The 21,004-nt window shown below is 40.5% G+C and overlaps 2 protein-coding genes across 5 annotated transcripts; both read left to right on the forward strand.

The window, feature by feature from the left end:
* The first annotated feature begins 842 nt into the window (after positions 1 to 842).
* Positions 843 to 7,209, forward strand: LOC102718406 (pentatricopeptide repeat-containing protein At2g35030, mitochondrial). 3 transcript variants are annotated; one of them, XM_015842648.2, is made up of 7 exons: positions 843 to 1,314; positions 2,028 to 4,117; positions 4,737 to 4,808; positions 4,900 to 5,024; positions 6,006 to 6,119; positions 6,221 to 6,266; positions 6,511 to 7,209. In XM_015842648.2, the coding sequence occupies exons 1-2, from the start codon at positions 1,275 to 1,277 to the stop codon at positions 3,839 to 3,841; spliced, it is 1,854 nt and encodes a 617-aa protein (XP_015698134.1). In that variant the 5' UTR covers positions 843 to 1,274; the 3' UTR covers positions 3,842 to 4,117; positions 4,737 to 4,808; positions 4,900 to 5,024; positions 6,006 to 6,119; positions 6,221 to 6,266; positions 6,511 to 7,209. The 3 variants fall into 3 exon arrangements, with proteins under 3 accessions (XP_015698134.1, XP_015698133.1, XP_040384804.1); XM_015842647.2 differs by having other exon boundaries at positions 6,683 to 7,209; XM_040528870.1 differs by having other exon boundaries at positions 843 to 1,255; positions 6,683 to 7,209.
* A 6,838-nt stretch (positions 7,210 to 14,047) lies between these two features.
* Positions 14,048 to 19,539, forward strand: LOC102712941. 2 transcript variants are annotated; one of them, XM_015842664.2, is made up of 8 exons: positions 14,048 to 14,257; positions 14,351 to 14,430; positions 14,512 to 14,586; positions 17,459 to 17,718; positions 17,816 to 17,922; positions 18,036 to 18,168; positions 18,265 to 18,459; positions 18,925 to 19,539. In XM_015842664.2, the coding sequence occupies exons 4-8, from the start codon at positions 17,467 to 17,469 to the stop codon at positions 19,195 to 19,197; spliced, it is 960 nt and encodes a 319-aa protein (XP_015698150.1). In that variant the 5' UTR covers positions 14,048 to 14,257; positions 14,351 to 14,430; positions 14,512 to 14,586; positions 17,459 to 17,466; the 3' UTR covers positions 19,198 to 19,539. The 2 variants fall into 2 exon arrangements, with proteins under 2 accessions (XP_015698150.1, XP_015698149.1); XM_015842663.2 differs by having other exon boundaries at positions 14,380 to 14,430.
* The last annotated feature ends 1,465 nt before the right edge of the window (positions 19,540 to 21,004 follow it).

The raw sequence follows: 21,004 nt of genomic DNA on the forward strand, positions 1-21,004 counted from the left end.
CTATTCCAAATTTGGTACTCACACCGTTTCATATTATAAGATTTTCTATGCATAGTTATCTATATATATAAATGAATTTAGGCAATACTAGATAGTCTTATAATGTGGAACGAGGGACTAGTAAAATGAGAAGAGTGAAATGGGGACCTTGTGATTTGCAAGGTTACACAAAAACAAAAAAAAATCAAAAGAAAACAAAAAAAAAGACAAATGATAAAAGGGATTATATGGAATATTAGAGGAATGGGTAATCCAGAAGATAACTAAAGCAACTTAAAGATGTTATATGAGAAGATAGATTTTGCGGGTATTTGAGAGCTAATAAAACAAGATTTCACTATGAAGCAGCTAGAAAGTTAAGGGAATGATAACAATGCACTTGGACTCCCTGAAAGGAAAATCAGGATGAATATTAGTGGGTTGGGACAAAAAAATTTCAATATAGTTGAAATTGGAAACATCAATTTCTATATTATAATTGTTGCACAAAACAAGGAGGGAAAGATGGTTTGGGATATGGTAATTGTTTATGGGGCAGCACAACAAGAATACAAAAGTGTTTTTCTAACCGAAATTGCTCAAATATGTAGGATAAAAAAACTCTAATGATTATTGGAGATTTCAATATTATAAGAAAATAAAAAGGATAAGAATAAAGTTGAAGTTACAATAAATGAAGCTTTATCTTTAATACTATAATTGAGCAAACAAATCTAAAAGAAATTGAAATGGGAGGAAGAAAAAAGACTTGGTGCAATAATCATGAAAACCCAACATATGAAACATCTATTTCAGCTTGATGTTGTAGACGAGCTCCTTGGCTTTCGCTTTGATTTTTCCGATTCATGTCATCGGAGTCGTCGTGCCAATCGGGGCGATGCAGCCGTCCGATGGATGAACGGTCAAGATCACCTTCGCACCAATGAAGTCGCCGCCGGTGGAGGGTAAACCCTAACCCTAGCCGTTCTCCCCTATCCCCTTTCTCTTCTACTCTCTCTTTCTCCTCCGGCGTGCCGGCGGCGGTAGGGAGCGGAGGCGAGCGGCGCGCTCGCGTGGACGGCGCGGACCGAGCGGAAGTGGATGCAGCGGCGGCCAGCGCCGCCAGCGTCGAGAGGAAGCGGCGGCGAGGGAGGCCTGCCGGCGGCAGTGGCGGAGAGGAGACGTCGACGCGGTGGCCCCTAGCCCGCGGCGGCGGTGGCCGGCGGCGACGGCGAGGGCGGTGCGCCGATTGCGCCGATGCGGAAGCGGCTGCCCGGTGAGTTCGCACAGCGACGATGAGGCTGTGCGGCATACACCGGCCACTACTTCAAATCTGTAAGAACTAATCCGATCTGTAAGAACAAATCTGTAAGAACTAATCCCCGATTGGGGATTTTTTTCTCGAAATTAGGGTTTCCAATTCTTATGGGATTTCGGGGAATTTCTTCGATCTAAGGTTTGTCAGCTTAGGGGTTGGTGATTGATTCAACAAACTTGGGCCCAATTTTTTTTTTTGCAAAACTCCACTGATAATAGTACTGATTGAAAAAACAAATTTGCCGAATAGAAACCGAATGTAACAGTGCGTGAACAGTAAAGAACAGTAAAGATGAACCCTAAAAATAAAATACGATCTGAAATAAATTTCTTTGCACCAAAAGTGGATCAATTCGAAGATTAGATAGCTTCTCCCAGGCATGATGGGATCCAATAAGGCTAAGTTTGCTCTGATACCACAATGTTGGGTTATTTCATCCAACGTTAATTTAATCTTAGCCTAATATTGATCACCTCTGCTAAGGCGGAATTAAATCGATTTTACTGGCCTTGTTGAGAAGCCATTGCGATTGAATCGATCTTTTTGCTCTCGTATTTAGTATTGAGTCTGATTCTATCGATCACCGAAACAAACTCCTATTATATCTCTTCTTTTCTTGTTAGAGTAGGACACAGTTAAAACAGTTATGTTATGGTGGATTTCGAATTTCTTATATCTGTCTCTATCTCTAATTCTTTTATCTGGTTCTAACCGAAAAATTAACCAACAGACGGCATCAACACCAATGCCAAGGTCTATACAGCAATTGCCACCGCCACCACCGGGGCCAACAATTTGCAGGATCCCAACTGCTGCATCGCGGAGCTGGCTGCCGCCGGGCGCATTTTGGATGCACGCAGGCTGTTCGATGGAACACCCGACCGGGACGTGGTGTCCTGGACGGCGATGGTCGCGGCGTACGTGCGCCAGGGCATGCTCAGGGAGGCGCGAGCGCTATTCGACCGCCCCGATGCACGCCGGAACGTCGTCACCTGGACTGCTCTGATGTCTGGCTATGCACGTGCGCACTGTGTTGATGAGGCTGAGGCACTCTTCGAGCGCATGCCAGAGAGGAACATCGTCTCTTGGAACACGATGCTTGAGGCGTATACCACAGTTGGCCGCGTGCAGGATGCGTATGCACTTTTCAATAGCATGCCAGTGAGGGATTGTGGCTCCTGGAACATTCTTTTGGCTGCACTTGTGCGATCAGGGAACCTGGAGAAGGCATGTCAGGTGTTTGAGAGAATGCCAGCAAGGGATGTCATGTCATGGACAACAATGGTTTCTGGTCTTGCACGGAATGGAAGCGTTGATGAGGCTCGGGTGTTGTTTGATGCCATGCCTAAGAGGAATGTTGTTTCTTGGAATGCCATGATCTCTGGGTATGCTCGGAACCACAGGATTGAGGAAGCGCTTGACTTGTTCACGAAGATGCCTGTTAGGGATGTTGCTTCTTGGAACATTATGATCACTGGCTTTATCCAGAACAAAGATTTGAAGAGTGCACGGGAACTTTTTGATGAGATGCCTAAAAGGAATGTGATCACTTGGACAACCATGATGAATGGTTACTTGCAATGCATGCAGAGTGAAATGGCACTAAAACTATTTAACTGTATGCTTGTTGAAGGAATCCGACCAAATCAAGTGACATTTCTAGGTTCTCTTGATGCATGCAGCAACCTTGCTGCACTCTGTGAAGGGCAGCAAATCCATCAGATGATATACAAGACATCATTTCAGTTTGATACTTTTGTGGAATCCACTCTAATGAACTTATATGCCAAGTGTGGTGAAATTACGCTTGCAAGAAATGTGTTTGATTTCGCAACGGAAAAGGACTTAATCTCATGGAATGGGATAATCGCAGCATATGCACATCATGGCTTTGGCATAGAAGCTATGCATTTGTACAAAAAGATGCAAGAAAATGGTTATAAACCCAATGATGTTACCTATGTGGGATTGCTTTCAGCGTGTAGCCACTCTGGTTTAGTTGATAAAGGGCTTAAGATCTTTGAATCGATGGTAAAGGATAGCTCCATTGTAGTGCGTGATGAACATTACACTTGCTTGATTGATCTTTGTAGCCGAGGTGGACGGCTTGATGATGCTAGAAGACTAATTAGCTGGTTTAAGATCAAACCTACATCAAGTAGTGTTTGGCGTGCCCTTCTAGGTGGATGTAATGCACATGGAAATGAGAGTATGGGTAATTTAGCAGCTAAAAATCTCTTAGAAGCAGAACCGGATAATGCTGGAACTTATGCTCTCTTGTTTAACATTTATGCTTCTGCTGGTAAATGGAAAGAAGCAGCAGAAATTAGGTCAGAGATGAATGTTCGAGGACTAAAGAAACAGCCAGGGTGTAGTTGGATCGAGGTGACAAATAAGATTCATGTATTTGTTTCCCGTGATAAATCCCACGGTGAATATGTCTTGATAAATGACTTGCTGCAAGATATTCATCACATTATGAGAGTGTCTGGTACTGTTCCCAGAGAACATATGCTTATTGATGAGGAGCTAGTAGGGATTTAAATAATGAGGCATGTCTAATTGATATTCCAGTACAAGAATTAGCGTAGACTGTAGAGGAGTTTGGACAGATGGGGACAGTGGTACCTTGACACCTTTACTAGCACAGCCCAATCCTTTATTTGCATTCCTTGTTGGATATGGACATGGGCTATTCTATTCATCGAGTGACATTCAAGATCTTTGCAGAAGACAATCTTTACTCACCAATTCTTGGATTCTACTTCGCTAATTCACATATAGTTGCTTTGTGCTGTCTGATGGCACCTGCTTTCTCAAGTATGTTATTTACCAGAATACCAATTCAAAGTTTACTCCTGTTATCTCGTCTATTCTGTTTCCCTTTTTAGAATTCTTTCCTAGTTCTAAGTTTCATCTATCCTGTTTCTTTCTGGTTACAGGTTACTACTAGTACTAACTAGTGGTTCAATCTCAAAAATATAAATTTGTTTGTATGTAAGCATATTTGTGAACTCATATATATTATTACCCGTTTCATAATTATAAAATGTTATATTTCTCTTTAGATTTATATGGATCATAATGAATCTAGGTATATATGTATATATATCATATTCTTGATTTATAAACAAATTAAGGTAGAACCAAGGCATTTTACGGGAGGAGTGCGCTTTAAGTGCATTTCAAAATGGAGAAATTTTAATTTCTAGATAACCAAATGCATGAATAGCAGTTCAATTTCTTAGCAACCATATAATTAATTTTTGAGACAATTGAAATAGCTTCAGACAAACGTAAAAAAAGTTAAGATGTTACGCTACTAATAGAATATGGAAAGTTAATACAGATAGAAACAGAGAGAGCACTGCTAAATGAAAATGGTATATATAGCTTGTATTTCAAAATGACACACTTAATTCATTTCTTCTATCCACAGACCTATCCCAACTATTTGTCCTATTTCTGGGCTAACAGCAACATCACACGAGAAACCCTTCGTACCAAGAAGGTAATTAAACTAGTAATTTTTCAAATTCTTTTGCAGTTTAATTATGGCATCACACCGTTCTAATTAATTTCTCCCGATGTTGATAACATAGGGAACTGTGGATGAGTGGGTGAGGTGCAATGACGATGGACTACTACCTTATTCTTCGGACCTTGGGAGCATTATTAAGTACCATCATAATCTTACATCTAGAGGCTATCGAGTCTTGGTATACAGGTAACTAAGGTCCTTAATTAATTTGTACGTTTTGAAGTCACGAAACGGCTGATGTGTAGGCACGGTGTGTAACTACATGCGTGTGCACTTATAAAATAAGCTATGTTAATTAGCTGATACCAAGGTTAATAAAAAAAATATAAAAAATGATTTTATTTAATAAATGATGAATGAATGAATGAATGAATGAATGAAGGTGTAAGGGTAGATGGGGGTAAACGAATCTTGAATGAGAAGTGATTGATGAGACAAACAGGTGTGTGAATTATACTTGAAATAATTATATTTTGGTACAACATTTATATTCTAAAAATGCTTATATTTTAGACGGAGACATTTCTGTAGCTATTTATTGATTATAATATTTGTGACATCTATTTATTTAGCTCTCGATGAAATGCATGCGTCATTTACAAAGGGAAATTTGTTTTTTCTAGCGTTCTCGTCTTGCACCGTTAGATATGTGCACATTACCATTGGTGGTTCATGGGATATGCCAAATCTCATATGATTATGGTTAATTCAGTGATATTTCAATGGTTTTGATAGTTGGAGGTGTAAAACTTCAGTCTCATATTTTCGTTTCTGTCTGTGCTCATAAGATAAAATTTGAATTTCAATCTTAATCTTAAATTTAGAGTTGATTTTGGGGTTTTTCGTTATAGTTTATTTTTCAGCTTTTGCTTATAGATTATTAAGAACATGTATATGAAAGTTCTATTCACACAATATTTTTTATTTGCAAATATATTGTTTTGCCTTTTCTCTTAAAAAGCCAAACAATGACCATTAGAGATTAGTTGATCTCACATGGTTGATGTTTATCATTGTTTGAGAATAGGGGTTGGACTTTATGTAGTATGGCGACTTTTACAAGTTAGAACCACAAAGATGGTAGTTTCTTTTGGTTTTTCAACTTTTTTTCCTAGACAATAGGCTTTTCATTCAACCTCTTAATTATTATTTTTCTTTCATGTACAGTGGCGACCACGATTCCATCGTTCCTTTTCCCGGCACACAGGCCTGGGTGAGATCACTCAACTATCCAATTGTGGATGACTGGAGAGCCTGGCATATGGATGGTCAGTCCGCAGGGTGAGAATTTGTAACTTGATTTACAGAAGGCATAGGCAGAAATTATATATGCAATCCTTTTGTTACCTAATTACATTTTCATTTTGTAACTTGATTTACAGATTCACTGCAACATATGCAAATGGCTTGACCTTCGCTACTATAAAGGTAACAGCGTACTGCAAGCTACTCTCTCTCTCTCTCTCTATCAAAAATAAGAAAGAAAACAATGTGATTGTTGAAAGAAAACCAATCAGTTCAACTCAAAAACTTAAACTAAGTTTTTTCACCATCTTTGAAAAAGTATCTCAAGATACCACACTTTTTAGTGTAAAAGTTTAGTACCTGAGATACATTGTACCTTGAGGTACTAATAATTTGTACTGAATTTTTTGGTATCTTGAGGTGGCAGGGAAAACCAGTCAATTTGCAGATATCTCAGATCTCCTTGTGAAAAACTGAATTGCCACACTGAATTATGCCATTGTTACTGGACAACCCAAATGCAAGAATACATGATTGTGCATTATGCAATTGCAAATTAACATGTATGTATAATATGTTGCTCAACTGAACCCATCCAGGGTGGTGGACACACTGCACCAGAGTACCAGCCAGAGAGATGTCTTGCTATGTTTGGGCATTGGATTTCAGAGAAACCACTTTGATATATGATTGTGTATCTAATGAAGGGTACAATCCTCTGTCATGTTCATCGGGCAATGAGTTAGCAGGGCACAATATGTACATGCCAGAGAGGACCAGAACAAGTTCTGTATGGTACTAGAGTGAATATGAGAGGGTTCATAGCCAGAGAGATGTCTTGCAATGTTTGGGCATTGGATTTCAGAGAAACCACTTTGATATATGATTGTGTATCTAATGAAGGGTGTAATCCTCTGTCATGTTCATCGGGCACTGAGTTAGCAGGGCACATGTACATGCCAGAGGGGACCAGAACAAGTTCTGTATGGTACTAGAGTGAATATGAGGGTTCAAAATGAACCTTAGATCATCTCTCTCTGTGGTATAAATTTGAATCAGATCATGACACTGGTATAAATTTGAACTATGTCTCTCTGTGGTATAAATTTGAATCATATCATATGACACTGGTATAAATTTGAACTATGTCCTCTTGATATTTTTTAAACCACCTAGCAAAATAACCATACTTTGATATGGAAATACATTACAAAATATCACAGAAATTTATTATCAACTATGCAAATATCATTTGTTTGAATCAAATATGAATTATTTCATAATATCTAAGAAATATCAAGGCTAAAAGTTGTAGAAAGCAGTGGGGTGGAGATTCAGCATGACCACCACTAGACACGTTTCAAGTTTATAAAGTAGTACACATATGTCGTCAATTCTTGAAATATATTGTCATCACAAACTTAATTCTAGCAGGAAACGCTGCACCTTGCCATTTATTTATCTTGCAGATCTTTTTTGGTCTAGTCTGCCCTGGAGATTTCAGCCATGAGCCCTCCGATGGTCTAAGCAGCGATGGTCATGTGGGCGACGCGGAGGGATGTAGCAACGAAAACGGAGCGGATATGGACAAATAATGCTTATATATCCATTTTCATTCCTTCAGTAAATACGGAAACAGCTATGGATAACTCAGATGCAAAAATAGATATGAATTATTCCAAATGATAATAAGGATTGGAGAAAATTGAACACTGATATGAAAACAAATATTTATTGGAACATCAAAACCACGCAAAATGCATATAGATAAAAATATCCATACATAATTAGCTAAGTACAAATAAATATTTTGAACGTGGACTTAATAATGTTGATTGAGTTCAACATATACGAGACAACCAGTGTAATACACGGCTAGTTGACAGATTGACATACATACACGTCTAACATAAATAGCCATTTCATGTTTAAATAATACTAACATCATCCACTAATGTTGCACCCTAAAATACCATCAAAGAACTAATAAAATTGGTAGACGATTTTTATAAGCACAAGTTAAACACCTTATTAATGATTAAAAATAATTTATGGTCAAAACTTTATATGTGTCTTCTTGGTGATATAAAAGCAAACGATGGAAAACAAAGTACGATGAAAAAAAAACCCCATAATCAACCCACATATAAGCTTTAAAATTTAAATTTAGATATAAGCATAAGTGTAAAAAAGATACTGTGCTTATTATGTGCTTGATGGATATACTTATAGCAGCAGCATCCAGATATCTGCATCCTATACCATATTCATATTGACAAAAAAAAACTATCCTTATTCATATTCATATCCAAAGATTACACGCATTGAATTATATTTGTATTCATTTTTCTGCGGAACAGTTTCCACTCCATTTCATAGATAGAAATCCGACCTCCACCCAAAAGTTATAGATCCACCCACTATAGAGCCCTCCCCCCCAAAAAAACTGAGGAACACACCCAAGGAGGTAAAGTACCGAGGGACCGTTTTTAGTTTCCCAATTTTTTCCCTAAATGAAGCATTAAATATAGATAAATTGCACTGTTATGGGGAATTGTGAGACGAATCTTTTGAGCCTAATTAGTCCATGATTAGCCATAAGTACTATAATAACCCACATGTGCTAACGACCGATAATTAGGTTCAAAAAATTCGTCTCGCGGTTTCTAGGCGAGTTATAAAATTAGTTTTTTTCATAGAGATCAAAAAATTTTCTTTTCGCGAACTAGATAGGGCCCAAGCTTCAACATTTTCTATGTTCTTCAAACATACCTTTTCCTTGTAGAGCAACAACCTATATCGCCCATCTGCTTTAAGACTTTCGATGTCACAATCGTACAACCAACAAATGATGCATCTACTTCGTGTCGACCCTTATACCATAAAAACAACACGGAGTCATTCGAAAAACCATGACTAGCCTTAAAGCAATATCTCGACGCATCGTACTAAACAAGTTCAAATCACTTCATACTACTACATAAATGCACTTAGGTACTAGTTGAGAAAACCTTATAGACAGCGGCTTTCCAATAGGCACATGCAAGCAGCACTCATGTGAAGAAAACATAGGGAATCAACACCTATATGACTACCCGAATAAAAAAATGAGCTCGATGCATTGTAGGGGCGGAGAGTAGTGTGGACCCACTAAGCGGTAGCCATTTAGTACACCCAACTGGTAGAGACATTTCCTTAGATCCACTTGCTATTAGAACCGCCTCGAACTGCACTATGCCACACTCCTAGGGAGCATGGTGGCAACCGATGGACAAGGGGATGGTAGTGGTTAACGCCTCCCTAGCCTCAAGTGTCATCCCGCCGATGGTGACCGGAGACAAGGGGAGAAGGTTTAGACGACTAGAGAGGAGGACAGTGAGGTTGCATACAGTATCTATCGACAGTAACCTTTGTGTGTAAGGGAGGTCGTGCAATGGTGATAACAAGTTAGGTTACGACCATAGGGGTTGGGGGTCGATCGATGGCCATGGGGCGGGTTAGGGTTAGACGATTAGAGAGAAGGACAGTGACGTCACACAATATCTATCGACAGTGACCTTTCTGTGTAAGGGAGGTTGTGCGATGGTGACAAGTTAGGTTACGCCCATAGGGGTTGGGGGGTCGATGGCCATGAGGTCGGGTTGAGGTTGACCAATTGGAGATGAAAAGATTATTGCATGAGCATGTTTGCGAACGTGCCTTCTTCGTTTTGGCCATGAGCTTTTTCCTTTGAGAAATACTATACAAGGGTATATCGTAGACAACGGGATACGCGGCGACTAGTAGCATTCAACCACGGAGAAACCGGGGAGAAAGGCGAACAGATGGAGAGCGAACCGAAAGGCATGCGGGACCCACATAAGGGCCCACGGCGTAGTGAACAGACCAACCACCAATTAATTCGGCAGACCGATCTGCAGCCCAGATAGGTATTTGGCAGAGGAGCAGACCTCGCCTCGTCCACCGCCCAGCACGACCCAAACCAAGCAAGTGAGGGTACTGTTCTAGGAACATGAAAATCCCACATGGACACGCCCAGTGTCGCCGATGCTCACCATGCCGACCAAGGCGTACTTAGAGACGTTGTACGCCGCTACGGCAGGGCACCATGACGCTCGCGGCATGCTTGACCCATGCGAGGACGCCGCGCGTGTTGATCGCCATGATGATGTCGAAGTCGGTGAGGTCGAGCAAGCCTAGCGTGCGCTGCGCCAGGGAGCCCACGACGTCAATGTTGTTGACGATGACGTCGAGGTGGCCGTGCCGCGCCACCGTGAGTTCAACGACCGTGGCGACCTTAATTACAAGCTCACGACGGAGGCGACAACGACTACGGCGACATCGGCGGCCGACGGTAACAGCTGGTGGGAGTCGATGACAGCCGCGACGTCGGCGACGACTATGATGGCTGTGACAGCGATGACCACAGTGGCGACAACGATGAGGATTCGCTATTGGTGATATGACACTGTTCATGCTACCACTGGTACTAGATATGATATTGTTAAGGTATTATACATATTACATGTGAGGTACCATGTTACTTAAGCATGTTACCTTGTAATATTATACATGATACATGTGAGGTACCATGTTACCTAGACATGGTACCATGCTTGATATATTTGAGGTACCATGTTACCTAAAAAGTATCATGTTACTTAGACAAGGTAACATCTCTCGTTGTCTTAACGGTACACCGTACCGTAGTAGCCTCCTGGGAAATGCTATCAAACGGTAGCCCGTCCGAAGCGAGAGCGACGGGATGCATCCGTGGAGTGTGCTACGTCGATGTGAACGGAATCACGCGCTCCGTGCAAGCGACACCACCTGTTCCGACGAACCTCCCGACCCCGTACCACCGCGCCTCCCGCGCCCCTGCGCCCATGCCACCACCCCTCCCCTCTTCTTTCCGACCTTCCCGCCGATGACGGCTCAATGGTGAGCGACGGGGCGACCGAATCAGGAGTGACCGGATCTGGCCGTTGGTTGCGGAGACGGCGACGGGCCAGTGACAACGACGCGGCGAGCTCGGCGGGAACGACGGGGCGACAGGCAGCTGGATCCAAGGTGGTCGGATATAAGGTGGTTGGACGAGCTCGACGACGGTGATAGCGGCACGATGTGCTTGGCGACAGCGGCCGGACGCGGACGTAGTAGAGGTACCCCTAGGTACCCAAACTAGTTTTGGTTTTGATTTTTGGGTGGTACTAACCGAGTATCAGATATTACCGCACTGGTATCACCTGGTACTGGTGTGGTATCAAATCTGATACGTGAGATATCATGTTTGATACCTACTCGGAATCACTCCGTTATAGTATCAAATCTGGTACCATGAGTTACCATGTTTGATACCTCATCGAAATCACTTTGTTTCTAGTACCGGATCTGATACCGACGAGGTATCGTGTTTGATACCTCATTGGTATCTTGTTTAGTATCGTGTTTGATACCTCATCAGTATCATCCCATTTTCAAAACAGGATCCTATGGGTAGCAGCCCCCTTTTCCTTTCCTAGTCAAGTTTCGTTTCATACGCTTATATGTTAGTTGTCAGTCAGCCGTCATAGCCCACGTGATCATCACCAATCTTAGGCCTCGTTTAGTTTGCAATTTTTTTTCAAAAACATCACATCGGATATACGGATACATATTTGAAGCATTAAATGTAGTCTAATTACAAAATAAATTATAGATTCTGTTAAGAAACTGCGAGACGAATATTTTGAGCCTAATTAATCCGTGATTAGTACGCATAGGTTATTATAACACTTATGGCTAATCACGTACTAAAAGTCACGATTTCCCCCATAACTGTGTAATTAGTTTTAATGTTCATGTATATTTAATGCTACATTTATGTGTCAAAAAATTCGATGTGATGTTTTTCAGAAAACAGGGCCTTAGCCAAAATTAGTTCATCTTACATGTCCAGCTCTATTTCACGTGATTTAGTACCCAATGTATTAACAATGTGAGATTATAATTATTTTATTTTGTCAAATGAAACATGTTATTATGAAATACCTTACCTTTTGATATATATATATATATATATAAAGTCTACGTGCCTAAGTTATGTATAAACTTACATGTACAAGGTTTTTCCATTAAATCGGGCTAAAGAACGCAATCCTTTTGCTCATGCTTATGTTTATAAGATAAAATTTTAATTTTAAAGCTTAAATTTAGAGTTGATTTGTTTTTATAATAGTTTATGTTTTAGATTTTGTTTTTAGATCGCTAAAAACACATATATAAAAGTTTGTCCATAAATTATTTTATACTTGTTAACAAGTGGTTTTGCTTACGCTTCTGAACACCAAAAGACAGAGCTGTGTAATGTCAATTGTGTATAGAGTTTTTACGTATAAAATTATGCTTAAATTAAAATCATATGTATTGAGACAAAATGTAATACCCCATCTTTTTCGCTTATGCTTATAAGTTAAAATTTAAATTTTTAATATTAAATTTAGAGTAAATTTTAAGGTTTTCTCATAGTAGTTTATTTTTTAGCCGTGACTTTTAGATCGCTAAAACACATATGGTGACAGAGGGTGCACATGGTCCAGAGGGTGTAGGAGCACGTGACTCCCTCCTAGAGTAGAATATTCGATGATATATTTAGGGCATTTAATTTTTTTATTACTGCTATAGTACTACGTTTATATATTTGCCACCCAGTGTCAATGACATGTCATACATATATTGATTAAATGTCAAATCTAAGAGTGACAAATAGTTAAATATCCCGATATATTCACTGTATTATTAATGTCATCAGTAGCATATATCGTTCATGTCCTATTGGGCAAGTGCAAGACCGTGATAGTAGACGACGTAGGAGCACACATCTGCATTAGAAGTAGAGCAGAATATTTGACATGATATGTCATCATGTTATTAATGTTAAGAGAAAGATTAATAGAAGAGATAACTAGTAGCTCTAAAATCTTTTTATATTATTAAGAAATAACGTAGAATTAGCTTGTATAATAGTTACACACAAATATATAATATATAATATATGTTCCACCTCTTATATACACTCGGAGGCTTGGAGTTTATGTTCTAGCTGCTGTAAATCCGTAGCCCGTTTTTCTTCTCTCTCATTTCCTCACTCCACGTAAACATAAATATAACATAGTAATTTTTAGAGTCCGCTTATAACACCTATTGTACTCGCTTTAAGTGGTTTAGGCCGCGTTCAGTTCCCAAAAATTTTGAAAGAGAGGTCACATCGACGTGTACGGTCATACATTTAAAGTATTAAACGTAATCTAATTACAAAGCAAATGTGAGATTCCACCTGGAAACCGCGAGACAAATCTTTTGAGTCTAATTAATCCACCATTAGCATATGTCGGTTATAGTAGCACTTATGATTAATCATGTACTACTAATTAGGCTCAAAAGATTCGTCTTATGATTTCTCTTATAATTGTGTAATTAATTTTAATATTAATGTATATTTAATGCTTCATTTAAGTGTCTAAGGATTTGATGCGATGTTTGTGAAAAAAGTTTTTAAAAACTAAGGTGGTGTTTGGGACAAGGGACTAATTTTTAGTCCCTGGTCCCATCGAATATTTGGACGCTTATTATAAATATTAAACATAGACTATTAATAAAACACATCTATAATCTTGGACTAATTCACGAGACGAATCTATTGAGCCTAATTAATATGATTAGCCTATGTGATGCTACAGTGAACATGCTCTAATTATGGATTAATTAGGCTTAAAAAATTCGTCTCGCGGATTACTACTCATTTATGAAATTAGTTTTTTTATTAGTCTATGTTTAATACTTTAAATTAGTATCCAAATATCCGATATAATATGGAACTAAAAAGTTTAGCCTCTTCTAAACAACCCCTGATCCTTATATTCGTTCATCCAATGATAGCAAGTGCTTGACCAGTACACATTGTACTCCGTTGTGACCTGCAGACTGCATCAGCTCCTCTAAACAATACGGCCCACAGCATCTGGCTACCATCGCAAAAAGGCTAAAAAAAAAAAAATTACAGAAGAAGAACACTCGCTGCTCTGCTGTTCCAGTTCCAGTTCCAGTTCGATCCCGTCGTCCTCTTCCTCACCTCGCCTCGCCGTCGCGTCATCCGATCCGCTCCTCGCCGCAGCCAGCCACCGGCGGCTCGGCTGGTACGTCCTCTGCTTCTTCCCCCCTCCCTTCCCTTCCCCATTCTCTAGAGCTCAGATCTGATAGCGAAGCTTCCATGGCTGCCGAGGGCTCAGATCTCACCGCACAGTCTCCATGGCTGCAGGGTGTTAAGAGAGAGTAGAAGGGCGACGGGCGGAGCCACGACGGCGGGCTGGTACATTCATTCCCTTCTCCCTTCTCCCTTCCCCCCCCTGCATTTCTCCGCTCAGATCTGAGGGCAGATTCCATGCTGCAGGGTGCCAGAACAGAAGGGCGGCGGGCGTGGGAAGGCTCGGTGCCGGCAAAGGAATCCTCCACTTCTGCCATCCTGGTATGACACACAGACCTTGATGTTAACCTTTTCCCCTTTTATGCCTTGTTATGCGTTTCAGATAGCAGTGGTAGGATCACTGGGTATTTTTGTGGCTGAAAAAACACATTCACGTTGTCCCTTGTCTACAGTCTTTGTGATTATTATTTTTTTTTGTGTAAACTTCAGTAATACAAGAAGTGGTAAATTACATATCATGCTTCCTTTTATATGCATGTCAGTTCAGGATGTTTGTCCATGATATCGGACCTTATCACTTCCCAGGTAGTTCGTTAGCAATGCCCGCGTCGATGCTATTTATTTTTGTTTTATGCCCAAAGTGGTTAGTTCCTAATCATGCACATCAGATCTTGATACCATCATGCATAACATGTTCAGTTTATTGATTTGTATGCTCAAAAAAATGTTTTGAGTGCTACATTTGCTATACATTTTATGTTGGAAAAATTGGCTAAGGGTTGAATTTTGTTATGACTCGCAATATATTTTGTCATCCAAAGCACAACACAGTTTTTATTTGATTGTTGGAATGCCATTATATATGATAGTATGATACAGTCGTACATAACCTTAACATAGTCTAACTGTAATATCTGTATCTTTGCTAATCACCCTTATATTTTTGCATACTAAACATAGAAGGTTATATCACATATTTTTGCACCTAACTATATTTGGGAATTGGGCTATCCAAACTGTAGCAAAATCATAACAAACAATTTGCTATACCTAAATCATAGTAAAATCTATTGTCACTATCTTCAGGTTGCTTGTAATGCTGTTTCTTTTTGTGATCTTGGCTAGTTTGGTTAGTTATCTGTTCATCTCAAATCATGAAGGAACTGGATTTCTAGTTGGCTTTCTTGGCATGGAGATACCCTGTTCACTATTTTTTTTTTGTTGAAAAGAAGTAATTCTGTATTTGGTTTTGCTCCATCATTTTTATTGCTCAGTTATGGAAAGATATACATGAATTCTTTTCCCAAATTCAATGTGTAAGGAGAGAGGGAGATGGGAGGGAGAGGGAAAGGGAGGGAGAGAGTGCCATGGACATGTTCTTTCTAGATAAGAAGATTCTATCCTTTAGCTCACAATCTATACAAGTTCTGTACATAGATGGACAACTGGACAAGAAGAAGCCTAAGAGGAAGAGGAAAGGGATGCCACTATTTTGTTCTGCTGCTTATGTCGCAGGCTCGCAGCTGCTATGCTGGTTTGGTATGTGTGGCATAAACTGATTGGATATACCCTATTGCCTATGGCCCAATTGAGGATAGGGAAAGGACTAGGATTGATTACTTGAATGAAAAAAATGGGAAGAGTGATAAAACATGCTATGGCTTAAGAGCTTTGTCTTTTTAGTTGTGTGTGGTTTTGAGAGGAGATGCTTTTCTCTGCTACACTGTACATGTCTCTATTGAGGAGCAAGTTTCCATGTCCTTATATACAATTTGACACAATGTAAGGAATAGGATTATTGGTATTGACTTCATTAGATCAGGTGAAACTATTGGAAAATTTCTTTTCTTGTCCTCCATGCTATAGTTGAGCAATAAATTGCTTTATTTGCTTTGGATTATGGCTATTAATGCCAGTTTAGTTACTGTGATGCACAACAGTGGAAGGGCTCCAGAGTTATATACCTAGTGTAATTTAGATTAATATAAGTAAAGCTTAGCGAAGCCCAAAATGTGGTGGTTGGGTTGTTTAGAGCAACTCCAATAGAATGACCAAATAGCTGGCCAAGCTAAATTTTAGCAAATATGGGAGAAAACTGGTCTCCAACAGCCTCTCCATTCAGTTGGCCAAGCTATTTGGATGGCAAAATCACATCCCTCACTTGCCAAACTTGGAGAGTCTCTTTTGGCTGGCTATTCGTGGGCCCCACCACTCCCCCTCCCAACCCATCTCTCCCCTTCGTGCCTTTCTCCCCCAAACCCGTCTCCGCCGCCGGGATCCCCACCAGAGCCGCCGCGGAATCCGTCCCTCCCCCTCGCCGGCTTCCGCCGCATCCACCCGATCCGGACGGATGCCGGCCCCACTGTCGCCCCCGTGGGTTTAGGGGTGGGTGGGTAAACCTGGGGTCGATGGGCGCTGGCCGTGCCTGCCGCGGCGACGCTCACCCTCCTTCCCCGCAGCCGCCGCGGGGCGGCCCTTCCCGCCGATCGTCGTGTCGTGCCTCTTCTCGGCCGCGGCGTCCGTGGAGACGTCGTCAACATCGGTGACCAAGACCGTCAACGGGTCGCACCAATGGCCGATATACTTCTACCCTGACGGGAAGAGCCCCGAGGATGACAACCTCTACGCGTCGCTCTACATTGCGCTCGCCAGCGAGGAGCCGCCTGCCTCTGCCGACGATGCTGACCTCCACGCGACGCCGCTGTCGCCCCAGCCGACGATGGCCGGTCTGCTCCGCGTGACGCAGCCGCCGGCGAGGGCTCCTCCACGCGCCGCCGCCGCCCTGGCCGACGGTGTGTTCCGTGTGCTGCTGCCGCCGCCCCGGTCTGCTAGATGGACAGAGAGAAAGAGGAAGAAGAATTGTATAGAGGCTGACACGAGGGTCCCGCCGTCATAGACTCAAATTAGAGAAAATGAATGGAGAGGCTGTTGGAGTAAAAACAAATTTTACTTGACAAATAAAATGGAGAGTTAGCCAAATAGACATTTTGAGAGTCAAATTTGGAGGACGTATTTGAGTTTCAGTTTTTGTTGCTCATGATATCTACATTGCTGTTGTTATCTTGTTCATTATAGAGTGCTAGGCTACAGCTGAACCATATTTTAATAGAAGATGCTTCACTATCTGTGCATGAAATTTTAGGATAGGCCCATGTATATGTTCTTATTTTCCTTTTTGCAATCCTCTGGGCAGGTGCGAATATGTCAGATAGTGCATTGAAAGATCTAAATCTAGCTCAATCAGCAGAGCTGGGGAAAACCAATGATAATTCTGCGAAGTCTTGCATCACTAAACCTGCCTTGAACGGCAACAAATGTGCGAGTACGGAGGAAAATGCCCCACCTATATGCCCCGATGCTTTGACAAATGGGTGTGAACCTGCCATTGCAGATGTTGAGTATATTGACTCTGAGAATCTGACAGATCTCCCAGATGCTGGTGCAAGTCTTAGTGTATGCCTGTTGATGTTTACGTTCATGATTTTTTTGTGCATTTCTCATTTCTTAGATTTTACCGTACCTAACATTTGTCATTTTTATTATTCAATAGACTTTGGTTGGAAGGTTGGATTCAAAAGACTGGGTTATGACATGTGAAGCTCTTAATAATGTACGTCAGTTGGCAATATATCACAAGGATAGATTGCAGGAACTTTTGTAAGTTCCTTACCTTGTTAAATCCAGATGGTCCTTTGTATTTGGACATATGTTTATAGCATTAGTTACTACTTATAAATGCCTGAGCTATAATTGTTGGATTTGAATTACAGGGAAACACTAGTTCCACTTATTGTGAAATCAGTCAAGAATCCAAGGAGTGCTGTCTGTAAGACCGCACTGATGACCTGTGCTGATATTTTCAAGGCATATGGTGACATAATGGTTGACTTGATTGATCCACTGGTTTGTTTTCAGTTCTCAAACTTCCAAGCACAATTGCACTAGGCTTTCTTGTATTAATGGATGCCTGAAAACATCTTCTTTGTCAAATTTGTTCAGTTGGTGCAGCTATTTCTAAAATCTTCACAAGATAAGCGTTTTGTCTGTGAAGCTGCCGAGGCAGCTCTTGTATCGATGACAAGCTGGATTGCCCCTTCTGTTCTGTTACCAAAAATGCAGCCCTACCTTAAGAACAGGAATCCACGAATTCGAGCGAAAGCATCAATGTGTTTCAGCAAGAGTGTGCCACGCTTTGTAAGTGAACGTCCCAACTGATAATTTATTTTCAGATAACAGCTTCTTTTTTCCCTTAATTTTTATATGATTATCCACTAATGAACCATAAGAGAGGCCAAACACAACTCAATATAGGTTTTAGCCCTCTTTTCTGATATTACAACCTACACGTACTCATATTTTAGAGTTTGCATTCATTTTCTTCTCAACTTTTGGCTTCATTGGGTTAGATATCTTTTCCACTTTTTTGGAGCCATTTAGACTATTTAGATATGCTCATATGCAGATTCATATTTAGAGCTTTCTGTATTATAAGATCGATATTCATTGTTCATGCCCTAACATTGCTTGGCCATTTTTAATAGCTCATACATATCTGCTTTTTTTTTGTTGATTTTTATGTAGTGTGGAACTGTGGATATCCATGGTTGCATGCTCAAGACTTTTAGTTGTTTTGCTTAAGTTGGCCTATATTCTTTCCAGGGTGTAGTGGAAATTAACGAATTTGGAATGGACAAGCTTGTTGAGATCGCAGCAACTCAGCTTAGTGACCAGCTTCCTGAATCAAGGGAGGCTGCTCGCAAACTGGCACTGGAGCTACAAGCATTCTATGAGAAGTCTCAAACCTTGAGTTCTGGTGAAGTTGACACGACACCTGCTACCTCTCCTGATTCTGAATCATGGGAATCTTTCTGCCAATCAAAGCTTTCCTCGTTAAGTGCACAAGCAATCCTTCGTGTCACCAGTAGGGTGTAGCTGTGGGTGTCACTTGTTCTACTCCAAAAGAAGGCGTGGCCATTGGTTGCTAGCATCAGGAGGTAGTAGATGCAATGAGGTTGTGGTTTTCCATCCAATTCACCTTTTGCTGTACTGCCTGTACATGGTTATGGTTGCTCTTTCTCTACATCCAAGGTTCGATAGTTCAGGTATGACCTGTGGTGTTAATATTGGTGCGAGATATATCTGTTATAGTTGATTGTATGATCTTTTTTTTATTCCCAATTGCTTGGTATTGATTGGTCAGGCGAATGTAGAATTTCTTGCACTATTCATTATTATACTGCACAGTAAATTTTCCATCTCGTGGTCTTATGTTTCTCCGCATGTGTTGCAGTTCTTGGTTCCATTTCTTTACCTTGCTATTGCATATAGCTGAATCTTGAGGTAGCTTACAGTTGGGCCGCTGAATGCCAAATGGGAGTGTATGATTTTTTTTAATCTCTTGCACCTTTTTAATATTTACTTTTAAAAAGGAAAAAGTATAGTTTCTGACTAATGACATGGTATATTTTCCATCTCTACTCCAATACTGGGTATCATATGTCCCCCATCACTCAAACCGGACACTTTCCTTATGTTAGTTGAGACTGATTTTGCCTAAGTGAAAAATATTGATATGTTGGCTTTGCTAAGTCAGAACTGGAAACTCAGTTATTTATTTAATCCTTAACCACAACCACTTTCTCTTACCCTACTGTTCCCAACTGCCCATCTCTTCCTCCCCAACATTCTCTCTCCAAATACCCAGTAATTTTATTGGGTTAAATTATCTGTTATGTATGCATCTAGGTCTTGATCTATGTAATATGTGCACTGCTGTCTTATTATACATCTCCTGTTCAACACGGCAAACTAGTGTATTTACTTTGTATGCCGAACTTTGGCTTCCAGATTGTGCAAAGTAATGTGCTAGACTATATTAAGTGGTAATCCAGAGAAGGATAACTGCATAGCATTTCAGAATTGGTTATATACATATGGTTACCGTAATTTTCATAGCTGGCTGCACTGCATCAAACCATAATTTTCAAAGATATATACAAACACTGCATCAGACCATAATTTACATCAGTAAAGTGCAATATGACATACACCTTCCATCCTGCTAATATACAAATTAGCAAGAAACAACATAACAGATACACCAAGAATCTTTCTTTGTTTCTCTGATTTCCCCACCCTACTAATTAGTGCATCATTTCAGACATCTTTTTTTCAGAAATGCAACCAGAGCAGAAATTTCTTCTCTTGTTTTAGGGGCATTCATTTCAGATCTTGGTTTCATGTTCTTCTGCCTCAGATCTACCACAACATTGAGCAAATCCAGGAACATCTATCTAACAAATGGGCTCATCTCTGGATTGTACCATCTCCAAAATTTGCAATCTCCAGACTCATTCGAGGAGCAAAAAATAGGGGGACAAAATTAATCCAAGAACACCAAACTGAAAAATAACCACACCACTTGCCGCAAGAAATGTATCTCTGTACAGGATTCAACGCACTCCATGAAGTCCATAGAGGTTTCTTGCCGCCCTTGTAAAAAAATCGCCAGCTAGTAGTCTATTGACCCATATATGGAATCGGCTATGACCCAAATTCCTGCATGTGAGATAGCCGTTGACCGAGGGGACCTTGAGCTCGACGAGCTTGCACTGGATGAGAACGGAGGATTGAAGTTTATTTTTTAATATTGACTTTTAGATTGCTAAAAATACATATATAAAATTTTTATTAATAATTTTTTTATAAATATGCATTTTGACTTTTTTATGAAAACCCT

The sequence above is a fragment of the Oryza brachyantha genome, chromosome 11 (genome assembly GCF_000231095.2).
Source record: "Oryza brachyantha chromosome 11, ObraRS2, whole genome shotgun sequence".
Taxonomy (NCBI): domain Eukaryota; kingdom Viridiplantae; phylum Streptophyta; class Magnoliopsida; order Poales; family Poaceae; genus Oryza; species Oryza brachyantha.